Source organism: Hylobates moloch, unplaced genomic scaffold (genome assembly GCF_009828535.3).
Source record: "Hylobates moloch isolate HMO894 unplaced genomic scaffold, HMol_V3 SCAFFOLD_1, whole genome shotgun sequence".
NCBI lineage: Eukaryota > Metazoa > Chordata > Mammalia > Primates > Hylobatidae > Hylobates > Hylobates moloch.
The window spans coordinates 63,423,207-63,435,891 of NW_026652276.1; the positions used below are offsets into that span (position 1 = coordinate 63,423,207).

The following is a 12,685-nucleotide window of genomic DNA, read 5'->3' on the forward strand; positions in this document are numbered from 1 at the left end:
TTCCATGGTGTATATGTGCCACATGTTCTTAATCCAGTCTATCGTTGTTGGACATTTGGGTTGGTTCCAACGTTTTGCTATTGTGAATTGTGCCACAATAAACATACGTGTGCATGTGTCTTTATAGCAGCATGATTTATAGTCCTTTGGGTATATACCCAGTAATGGGATGGCTGGGTCAAATGATATTTCTAGTTCTAGATCCCTGAGGAATCGCCACGATGACTTCCACAATGGTTAAACTAGTTTACAGTCCCACAAACAGTGTAAAAGTGTTCCTATTTCTCCACATCCTCTCCAGCACCTGTTGTTTCCTGACTTTTTAATGATGGCCATTCTAACTGGTGTGAGATGGTATCTCACTGTGGTTTTGATTTGCATTTCTCTGATGGCCAGTGATGATGAGCATTTCTTCATGTGTTTTCTGGCTGCATAAATGTCTTCTTTTGAGAAGTGTCTGTTCATCTCCCTTGCCCACTTTTTAATGGGGTTGTTTGTTTTTTTCTTGTAAATTTGTTTGAGTTCATTGTAGATTCTAGATATTAGCCCTTTGTCAGATGAGTAGGTTGCAAAAATTTTCTCCCATTCTGTAGGTTGCCTGTTCACTCTGATGATAGTTTCTTTTGCTGTGCAGAAGCTCTTTAGTTTAATGAGATCCCATTTGTCAATTTTGGCTTTTGTTGCCATTGCTTTTGGTGTTTTAGACATGAAGTCCTTGCCCACGCCTATGTCCTGAATGGTATTGCCTAGGTTTTCTTGTAGAATTTTAATGGTTTTAGGTCTAACATTTAAGTCTTTAATCCATCTTGAATTAATTTTTGTATAAGGTGTAAGGAAGGGATCCAGTTTCAGCTTTCTACATATGGCTAGCCAGTTTTCCCAGCACCATTTATTAAATAGGGAATCCTTTCCCCATTTCTTGTTTTTGTCAGGTTTGTCAAAGATCAGATAGTTGTAGATATGTGGCATCATTTCTGAGGGCTCTGTTCTGTTCCATTGATCTATGTCTCTGTTGTGGTACCAGTACCATGCTGTTTTGGTTACTGTAGCCTTGTAGTATAGTTTGAAGTCAGGTAGCATGATGCCTCCAGCTTTGTTCTTTTGGCTTAGGATTGGCTTGGTGATGCGGGCTCTTTTTTGGTTCCATATGAACTTTAAAGTAGTTTTTTCCAATTCTGTGAAGAAAGTCATTGGTAGCTTGATGGGGATGGCATTGAATCTATAAATTACCTTGGGCAGTATGGCCATTTTCACGATATTGATTCTTCCTACCCATGAGCATGGAATGTTCTTCCATTTGTTTGTATCCTCTTTTATTTCATTGAGCAGTGGTTTGTAGTTCTCCTTGAAGAGGTCCTTCTCATCCCTTGTAAGTTGGATTCCTAGGTATTTTATTCTCTTGGAAGCAATTGTGAATGGGAGTTCACTCATGATTTGGCTCTCTGTTTGTCTGTGATTGGTGTAAAAGAATGCTTGTGATTTTTCTACATTGATTTTGTATCCTGAGTGAAGTTGCTAATCAGCTTAAGGAGATTTTGGGCTGAGACAATGGGGTTTTCCAGATATACAATCTTGTCATCTGCAAACAGGGACAATTTGACTTCCTCTTTTCCTAATTGAATACCCTTTATTTCCTTCTCCTGCCTGATTGCTCTGGCCAGAACTTCCAGCACTATGTTGAATAGGAGTGGTGAGAGAGGGTATCCCTGTCTTATGCCAGTTTTCAGAGGGAATGCTTCCAGTTTTTGCCCATTCAGTATGATATTGGCTGTGGGTTTGTCATAGATAGCTCTTATTATTTTGAGATACATCCCATCAATACCCAATTTATTGAGAGTTTTTAGCATGAAGCATTGTTGAATTTTGTCAAAGGCCTTTTCTGCATCTATTGAGATAATCATGTGGTTTTTGTCTTTGGTTCTGTTTATATGCTGGATTACATTTTTTGATTTGCATATGTTGAACCAGCCTTGCATCCCAGGGATGAAGCCCACTTGATTATGGTGGATAAGCTTTTGATGTGCTGCTGGATTCCGTTTGCCAGTATTTTATTGAGGATTTTTGCATCAATGTTCATCAAGGATATTGGTCTGAAATTCTCTTTTTTGCTTATGTCTCTGCCAGGCTTTGGTATCAGGACGATGCTGGCTTCATAAAATGTGTTAGGGAGGATTCCCTCTTTTTCTATCAATTGGAATAGTTTCAGAAGGAATGGTACCAGTTCCTCCTTGTACCTCTGGTAGAATTCGGCTGTGAATCCATCAGGTCCTGGACTCTTTTTGGTTGGTAAGCTATTGATTATTGCCACAATTTCAGAACCTGTTATTGGTCTATTCAGAGATTGAACTTCTTCCTGATTTAGTCTTGGGAGGGTGTATTTGTCGAGGAATTTATCCATTTCTTCTCGATTTTCTAGTTTATTTGCATAGAGGTGTTTGTAGTATTCTCTGATGGTAGATTGTATTTCTGTGGGATTGGTGGTGATATCCCCTTTTTCATTTTTTATTGCATCTATTTGATTCTTCTCTCTTTTCTTCTTTATTAGTCTTGCTAGCGGTCTATCAATTTTGTTGATCTTTTCAAAAAACCAGCTCCTGGATTCATTAATTTTTTGAAGGGTTTTTTGTGTCTCTATTTCCTTCAGTTCTGCTCTGATTTTAGTTATTTCTAGCCTTCTGCTAGCTTTTGAATGTGTTTGCTCTTGCTTTTTAGTTCTTTTAATTGTGATGTTAGGGTGTCAATTTTGGATCTTTCCTGCTTTCTCTTGTGGGCATTTAGTCCTATAAATTTCCCTCTACACACTGCTTTGAACATGTCCCAGAGATTCTGGTATGTTGTGTCTTTGTTCTCATTGGTTTCAAAGAACATCTTTATTTCTGCCTTCATTTCATTATGTACCCAATAGTCATTCAGGAGCAGGTTGTTCAGTTTCCATGTAGTTGAGCGGTTTTGAGTGAGTTTCTTAATCCTGAGTTCTAGTTTGATTGCACTGTGGTCTGAGAGACAGTTTGTTATAATTTCTGTTCTTTTACATTTGCTGAGGAGAGCTTTATTTCCAACTATGTGGTCAATTTTGGAATAGGTGTGGTGTGGTGCTGAAAAAAATGTATATTCTGTTGATTTGGGGTGGAGAGTTCTGTAGATGTCTATTAGGTCCACTTTGTGTAGAGCTGAGTTCAATTCCTGGATATCTTTGTTAACTTTCTGTCTCATTGATCTGTCTAATGTTGACAGTGGGGTGTTAAAATCTCCCATTATTATTGTGTGGGAGTTTAAGTCCCTTTGTAGGTCACTGAGGACTTGCTTTACGAATGTGGGTGCTCCTGTGTTGGGTGCATATATATTTAGGATAGTTAGCTCTTCTTGTTGAATTGATCCCTTTACCATTATGTAATGGCCTTCTTTGTCTCTTTTGATCTTTGTTGGTTTAAAGTCTATTTTATCAGAGACTAGGATTGCAACCCCTGCCTTTTTTTGTTTTCCATTTGCTTGATAGATCTTCCTCCATCCCTTTATTTTGAGTCTATGTGTGTCTCTGCACGTGAGATGGGTTTCCTGAATACAGCACACTGATGGGTCCTGACTCCTTATCCAGTTTGCCAGTCTGTGTCTTTTAATTGGTGCATTTAGCCCATTTACATTTAACGTTAATATTGTTATGTGTGAATCTGATCCTGTCATTATCATGTTAGTTGGTTATTTTGCTCGTTAGTTGATGCAGTTTCTTCCTAGCCTCTATGGTCTTTACGATTTGGCATGTTTTTGCAGTGGCTGGTACTGGTTGTTCCTTTCCATGTTTAGTGCTTCCTTCAGGAGCTCTTTTAGGGCAGGCCTGGTGGTGACAAAATCACTCAGCATTTGCTTGTCTGTAAAGTATTTTATTTCTCCTTCACTTATGAAGGTTAGTTTGGCTGGATATGAAATTCTGGGTTGAAAATTCTTTTCTTTAAGAATGTTGAATATCGGCCCCCACTCTCTTCTGGCTTGTAGAGTTTCTGCCGAGAGATCAGCTGTTAGTCTGATGGGCTTCCCTTTGTGGGTAACCCGACCTTTCTCTCTGGCTGCCCTTAACATTTTTTCCTTCATTTCAACTTTGGTGAATCTGACCATTATGTGTCTTGGAGTTGCTCTTCTCGAGGAGTATCTTTGTGGTGTTCTCTGTATTTCCTGAATCTGAATGTTGGCCTGCCTTGCTAGATTGGGGAAGTTCTCCTGGGTAATATCTTGCAGAGTTTTTTCCAACTTGGTTCCATTCTCCCCATTATTTTCAGGTACACCAATCAGACGTAGGTTTGGTCTTTTCACATAGTCCCAAATTTCTTGGAGGCTTTATTCATTTCTTTTTATTCTTTCTCTAAACTTCCCTTCTCACTTCATTTCATTCATTTCATCTTCCATCAGCAATACCCTTTCTTCCAGTTGATCGCATCTGCTACTGAGGCTTCTGCAATCTTCACATAGTTCTCGAAACTTGGCTTTCTGCTCCTTCAGCTCCTTTAAGCCCTTCTCTCCATTGGTTATTCTAGTTATCCATTCTTCTAATTTTTTTTCAAAGTTTTTAACTTCTTTGCTATTGTTTTGAATTTCCTCCCGTAGCTCAGAGTAGTTTGATTGTCTGAAGCCTTCTTCTCTCAACTCGTCAAAGTCATCCTCCATCCAGCTTTGTTCCATTGCTGGTGAGGAACTGCATTCCTTTGGAGGAGGAGAGGTGCTCTGCTTTTTAGAGTTTCCAGTTTTTCTGCTGTGTTTTTTCCCCATCTTTGTGGTTTTATCTACTTTTTGTCTTTGGTGATGGTGATGTACAGATGGGTTTTTGGTGTGGATGTCCTTTCTGTTTGTTAGTTTTCCTTCTCCCAGACAGGACCCTCAGCTGCAGGTCTGTTGGAGTTTGCTAGAGGTCCACTCCAGACCCTGTTTGGCTGGGTGTCAGCAGCGGTGGCTACAGAACAGCGGATTTTCGTGAGATCACAAATTCAGCTGTCTGATAGTTCCTCTGGAGGTTTTGTCTCAGAGGCGTACCTGGCCGAGTGAGGTGTCAGTCTGTCCCTACTGGGGGGTGCCTCCGAGTTAGGCTGCTCGGAGGTCAAGGACCCACTTGAGGAGGCAGTCTGTCCGTTCTCAGATCTCCAGCTGTGTGCTGGGAGAACCACTACTCTCTTCAAAGCTGTCAGACAGGGACATTTAAGTCTGCAGAGGTTCTTGCTGACTTTTTGTTTGTCTGTGCCCTGCCCCCAGAGGTGGAGCCTACAGAGGCAGGCAGGCCTCCTTGAGCTGTGTTGGGCTCCACCCAGTTTGAGCTTCCTGGCTGCTTTGTTTACCTAAGCAAGCCTGAGCAATGGCGGGTGCCCTTCCCCCAGCCTCGCTGCCACCTTGCAGCTTGATCTCAGACTTCTGTGCTAGCAATCAGCAAGACTCCATGGGCATAGGACCCTCCGAGCCAGGTTCGGGACACAATCTCCTGGTGTGCCGTTTTTGAAGTCCATTGGAAAAGCACAGTATTAGGGTGGGACTGACCCGATTTTCCAGGTGCTGTCTGTTACCCCTTTCTTTGACTAGGAAAGGGAACTCCCTGACCCCTTGCGCTTCCCCAGTGAGGCAATGCCTCGCCCTCCTTTGGCTCGCACACAGTGTGCTGCACCGACTGTCCTCCACCCACTGTTTGGCACTCCCTAGTGAGATGAACCTGGTACTTCACATGGAAATGGAGAAATCACCCGTCTTCTGTGTTGCTCAGGCTGGGAGCTGTAGACCGGAGCTGTTCCTATTCGGCCATCCGGAAGTTATTTTCAATGAGTCAGAGGTAATGCTAGAAATAAAATTTAGATCCAGAGACGTCTACTGTACTGATTTTGTCCATTCGACTAAATAGCTTTCCATCCATTAAGTAGTTGTAAGTAAAGAACCTACCTAAACACAAATAATTGTTGTAGGCAATGTTAAGAAGGGAAGTCCTTAGTGCCTTTTTTCATGAAATATAGATGTGAGAAGAGAAATTATATGCTAACATAAGTCAGAATAGTTAAATACATAAAATTATTATTCTAGACAGGAAAAAGGATTGTATGTAAAGCTGTTCATAAAGTAACAAGTTTGCCTTAAAATAACATATTTTAGCTTTCCTACTGCCCATCAACAGAGAATACCGGGATTTGATACTGGAATTTATCGAGGAGATACTGATACCTTCCAGTTGATTTCAGTAATTCACAAAGGGCTCCCAAATTCAACAGAAGAAAATTGTGAGCATTGTCGTCCTGGAATCTCTAAGTCCAAATAATAACAGGCCAATAACTAGATCAGTCCCAGAATACGTCTAAAAATGGAAACCCGATCCACGTTTTTGGCAGTAATTGTTTTTTCCTGCTCTCCTCCCAAGTCTGCAGGTACAAACATCAGCAACACAGCTTTAGCATCTCTTCTAATATGCATTAGAATCACCTAGTGGACCAAATGGATATTTCAAGTCTGGTCATTGCTAGTTAACTCCAGAGCTCATTTGACTGTATTGTCTGATATAAAATAAAGGCAACTGGTTCCCCTACTGTAAAAAAAGAAAAAAAAAACCCAAAGCCCTATGGAAACATGCCTTCAAAATCAAAGCAGGCCTTAGAACTGTCACCTGTGACCATCAATTGAAAACATTTCTGTATATGTGTATGTTTTTGGTAATTGCCAGAGAGACTGTCAAAAAGTCTTGGGTTAAAGAAGTTAAATAATTGATGCCTTTTTCCTTTATCAGGTTTTTGTACTTAATAGAACCTGGTTATTCAGCAAGTTCTGCACATGGAAAAGAAAATGAAAGTAATTTGATGAGATTTTCATCTCCCCTTAAGCATTTCTGTTAAGGTCGTTTGAATTGCTTATTGCTAGCTCACCTCCTCCAGCATATTTTAAATAAAGATAAAAGAGATCTGATTTCAGATTGTACAACAAATTGCAGAAAAATAAACTGCAGTCGTTTATGGCATTCTGATGTGTTGCTTTGTGCTGCAACAGAAGTTCACCATCTTGCCGCCTGAGTTGTTTATCCTTGACCATCAGAGAGCATTTTCTACTGCTTGCATAACCTATCTTTCAGTCCTGTCTTTGGCACATGTCGTTTGGGAGCTGAAATTCTCAGCCTGCTTTTGCTGTCACCACTGCCCACAGTTGGCTTCTTGCTCTCAGAGACTCCTTCTGAGAGGCCTGATCCACACATCCATTCTCCTCTCTAATGAACTATTTTCACAGAGCCCCTGATTGTATATGGGACCTATTTCTGTGTTAAAATTGGATTCTATAACCATAGCTTTGCATTTTGGTTTTTATTTTAAGGACGTTCATAAATATAGCCTAATGAGAACCATTTCTCTTCTCCAGAATCCTTTATTTCTGCAGATGTATATAATGAGCAGGAAAAATATTGCATAATATGAATTCTGACACTGGCATTTCTGTCCCTACCTACAAGAATTTCCTCTTACTGGTTGTGTGAAATTAGGCAAGTTATTGAACTGTCTATTGAACTGTTACCTCATCTGTTAAAAAGGCAAATATCTCTATCATAGGAGGGGTGCAAAGGTTGATTGAAATTATGTTGTAACCTGCCTAAATTCGTACCTAATACTTCTCTTAGAAGGAAGGCTGGTTAACTTCTTTTACTTTCTTCATTCTTATCTACCAGCAGGGGTCCAAAGTAGGACTTCCAACAAGAAAAAAAAAAAAAAAGGAGTCCTTCTTTGCCAAAGAGTAAATACCGTCCCACTCTTCAACCTTCCCACTCTTTTGGTACATCCCTGTATCAACTTTCCTCATGCATCTTCAGTGATGAACAAGACATGCAAAGAAATGCATGTCTTACCTAATCAAAGAAAAAAAATGTGGGAAGGAGCCCCTTTGCTACTTCTGCTTTCCCAAAAGCTATCGTCCTTTACTCAGCCAATGAATGTAGCCAATGTCTTAGTCCATTTTGCATTGCTACAAAGGAACACCTGAAACTGGGTAATTTATGAAGATGAAAGGGTTATTTGGCCCATGATTCTGCTGGTTGAAAGATTGGGCATCTGTTGAAAGCTTCAGGCTGCTTCCACCCATGGCAGAAGGTGAAGGGGAGCTTCCATGTGCAGAGATCACATGGCAAGAGAGGAGGCGAGAGAACACGTGGAGACACTAGGCTCTTTTTAACAACCAGGTCTGCTGGGAACTAATAAAGGGAGAACTCACCCAAAGCCCCCACCAAGGGAGGGCATTAATCTATTCATGAGGGGTCCGCTCCTATGATCCAAATACCTTTCATTAGATCCCATCTCCAACACTGGGGATCAAATTTCAGCATGGGGTTTAGAGGGGACACACATCAAAACTGTAGCAGCCAACATCCCCACTTAGATGTTCATAAATGCTACCAACTGATATCTCACACCGCTCTTCTCCTGACTCCACTTTTTAAAATACCCTTAATTAAAGCTCAGTCCTTAAGTCTACATTTAACAAGTATAGTCCAAATATATTTTAATTGGAGAACCATCCAATAATAATATAATGCAACCTACTGATGTGATTTTAAATTTTCTAATAGCCACATTTTAAAAGCAAAAGGAAATTAAAAAGTAAAAAGCCACATAAAAGGATGAAAAACAATAATATTTTTAAATTAACCCAACATATCTAAAATGTTATTTCTATAGGTAATCAATGCTAACTTTTTTTTTTTTTTTTATTGAGACAGGGTCTCATTCCTATTGCCCAAACTGGAGTGCAGTGGCATGATCTTGGCTCATTGCAGCCTCAACTTTGCAGGTTCAGGTGATCTTCCTCCCTTAGCCTCTCTGAGTAGCTGGGACTACAGGTGTGTGTTACCACACCCTGCTAATTTTTTGTATTTTTTAGTGCAGACTGGGTTTTGCCATGTTGCCCAGGCTGGTCTCAAACTCTTGAGGTCAAGCGATCCACCTGCCTCAGCTTCCCAAACTGCTCGGTTTACAGGCATGAACCACCATACTCATACTCATACTAACGTTCTTAATGAGATATCTTCATTATACTTTATGCTAAGTCTATGAAATCTGCCGTGTGCTTTACACGTGGAGCATGTCTCAATTAGCTAGTCACTTTCCAAGTACAAGATAGCTATGTATGATGAAAGGCTACTGTATTGGACAGTGCAGGTTTTCCTGCCACCCCACTTTAACTTTCAAGGCAGCTCTTTGTTTTCATTGAACATTCCTGATTGTTTCCTTTCTGCATCTTTGCTGACTTTCCTTTTTCTCCATCTCTTTTCACTCTGTGATAGTTGCCATCCCATCACTACACACACACTACACACAAAGATCTGCCTCACTCCTCTGCTGAGTTCTATCTCCTCTGGGCATCAAGTACCTAGAATGCCCTATCAAATTAATGGGATGACCATGAACACATTGCTCAGATGAAACTGGAAGATAGAAACTAGAAAGAAAGGAAAAATATTCTAATTTACCCCTTTAATCCATCATTGCCCAGAACCAATTTCCAGTGCATACTTCGAATACTTTTTGTTTTCCTTCCTTTGTACATCTCCTCAGCTTATGGCTCATGTTTTCCTAGTTTTGCAGGGACCATGTTCTACATAAATGTCCTGGTGCATCATTTACTGTACTTATCACTCAGGCTTCTGGACAGCAGCTGACATAATTTAAAAGCTTATAAAAAGCACACTTAGAATATCAATGCAGCTGTCTGCGGTAGCTACTCGCTGGGCACAATGACTGATTTACTGGGTGGCAGAATATTATGATTGACATGCTCCTCGTTATTTAGGGTGTCTTATTTTGTCATCAGAAGGACTCTGAGAGCCTATTTTGTGTGCATCCCACAGCATACATGGTAAATCTGATCTAAGAGTCTGCTCCTGTGTATGAATACCTCATAATGAGATGTAACACCCTCATGATGATCTACTTCTGAGTTTTATGCCAACTTGTTTTTATATTTCTTTCCAGGGCGCATCTGGTAGTAAAAATTTGTGGATCTAGAGAGTCAGCATGATTTAACAGGCAGGAACGTGAACAGGATACACTGAACATTATCGTATTTCTTTAACTACATTCTCCTAAAGGGAATAGTATTGTCTTACAGGAATAGTATCTTTTGGGAGTTGAAATAGTATGTGCCAAATCTAGAAGATGAGGTCAGTAGCTACTGTTTAAAAATCAAAACAACTCACACTTTCCCAGCTTTCTACACTGCTGGCATGTGTTAGATGACAAGTCTTTGACTCACAAAGTTTAATAAGATTATCTGAGGTTTCAGGCTTCTCACCTGTTTTTAGAGATTAGAGAACACCTGTTTGTACCCGTTTTTCATCCACTCTGATTCTATATTAACTGTCCCTATTAAAGCATTCTTGAGATGTCAAGTCCCTCCGACTTTAGCTAAGAATAAATAAAACTCACTTTCGTTTAATAAAATAAATTATCTCTGGAAGTTAGTTGTATCCGTGATCCACTTTACTTTGAGGAAACCCTTAAATCATTGCTCTAGTTGTGTTTTTATGGGGGCTCACTGAATTTTTGGGAGAAAATTATTTTGTTTTACAAAATAAAATAATAATTTTTGTAGCTGTTGATAAAATATTCTCTGTATTTTCATAGGCACATTGTACATATCATCTAGCTCTAATTGGATACCAGAAAAACACTGTCTTCAAATAATTGTAAATATATAAGCACAATACTTGTGTATCGTGGGGACTAACTAGATAACGTGTATTTTGTGCATAGGTTACCAGATATTCGGAAGAAAATGAGATATATGTCACATGAAAACTGCTACAAGGTCACCAGTATTATTTTCTTTGCGCTAATGATGGGCTAAAATGCTGGTTAATAATGACATTTCCAATTAGCAGAAAGCTAGAGAAATGCTTCCATCCTATATTTTAACTGCCCATTCCATGCTGAGAAATACTAAGAGTTTGTGTAGACCTTTTGATTGCATAGTCAACTTTGTGATATCAGCCCTATAAATGGTGTGTCCTATTCTAGGTGAGCCCTTAACTCTGGTGTGTGTGTGTGTGTGTGTGTGTGTGTGTGCATGCACGTGTTATGTGCATTTATTGTGTGGAACTTCTGATCTAATCTAGAGTTCTCCTTGGCTACCTGTTGTGCACATTTCTTCATGTTACAGGATTTCAGAGAAGTCCTGAGACTGCTGCAGGCAAGACAACCTAGGCTGGGGAAAGACATAGTATCAGGCTTGGGATTTATATGCCCATTGTTTTGAATGGGCTGCCAGTGTTCATTTTTCAGATTTGAAGTCATTCCTGCTGATGGCAGGGCTGTTAAGACTTTAAATGACTCAAGCATGGCAGCAGGGCACAATGGAAAGAGCATGGACTTTGAAATCCTGCAGACTGGAGGACAAATTCTGTCTCTGCTACTTACTATGTGGCTGTGGATAAGCTGCTTAACCTCTTCAAAACTCAGTTACCGCATCTCTAAAATGATGATATCATGACTGTTATAAAGTTGTTGAGAGAAATAGAGATGATGCCCAAAAAGCAACTAGCAAACTGTCCAGCTTGTAGTAGTCTCTTAAGAATCAGTCATTTTGATGTGATCATAAGGATAATGCTATACTGGATTCAATAGTAAAAATCTAAGTCTCCACTGAGATAAGGAATCTGCATCCAGGGCCCCCATGTCAAGTGTTGGTATCATTTAAAAAGGTACAGATTATTTCAAGTCCTTTGCTATTTGTACTTTCAGCACTGTATATGGCATGTATTATAAATCAAGTCAATGTAAATGTGAGTCATGCCCTTACCACTTATAATGTCAATGGGTTTTAATAACCTCTCTATTTTCTGGATATAGATTTCCAGCACTTGTAGCAAACTAAATATTTCTGCATAGTCTATTTTATGACAGAAAATATAATTCTACCTATGCTGCTTAATATCTTCATATGGGTTTATATAACTAAGCTTCATATTCATATTCATATATATTTTAAACGAATTCATGATTTTTGGACTGCTTGGGAATCTATTTTGATTCTTTGTCAGGAGATTTTCATTTCATTTATGCCATGTAATCTACTGAACTGATTAGTCATTTTCATACTTATTTGGGATTTTTTTTCTTTTATGCATGTAGAGGTTAAATGAAGAAAAAATTCTAAACTTGTTCATATTATTTTAATACATGAGATAGTTTATATAAAGAGAAATTAAAGTAAGTTTTGAAAGGTTGAGGGACTATTTCTGAATTTTTACTCACTTATTCTGATCATTTGAATTTTGATCTTTCTTTGTTGCTTTTTACCTAGGTTACTTGTTGGTTTCAGAAAACTATAAGAGACTTACAGGAACAAAGTCTAGGTTCATCACTTTCAGACAATGAGGATCTAATTCGTAAGCACAAGGAACTGATAATAAAAGCAAAGGTAAGAGATATATTAGACACATTAAAAATAATTGAAAAATGCATTAACTTTTCTTCAATATACTTCTGTGGGTAATTTAGAGGAGAACTGAGAACTCTCTTTGATTAATCTACTATTCATGTAAAAAAATATCCCAATGACATTAGCAAATACCACTGTGCATTGACAGGGCTTCCAGAATAATGATAAACAAATTAACAGCTTCTACAACAATAACTATATTTTTCTGAATAGTTACTATGTACCAAGGACTATACTATGTATATGAGATCCATTATCT

The 12,685-nt window shown here is 39.1% G+C and overlaps 1 protein-coding gene across 1 annotated transcript in view; it reads left to right on the forward strand.

Annotated features, from left to right (window-relative positions):
* Positions 1-12,685, forward strand: part of CCDC141 (coiled-coil domain containing 141) — a 217,521-nt gene that overhangs the window by 91,023 nt on the left and 113,813 nt on the right. Inside the window, exon 6 of the mRNA XM_032755264.2 lies at positions 12,289-12,405. Coding sequence (XP_032611155.1) covers positions 12,289-12,405 — 117 coding nt within the window. The remainder of the gene's footprint in view (positions 1-12,288; positions 12,406-12,685) is intronic.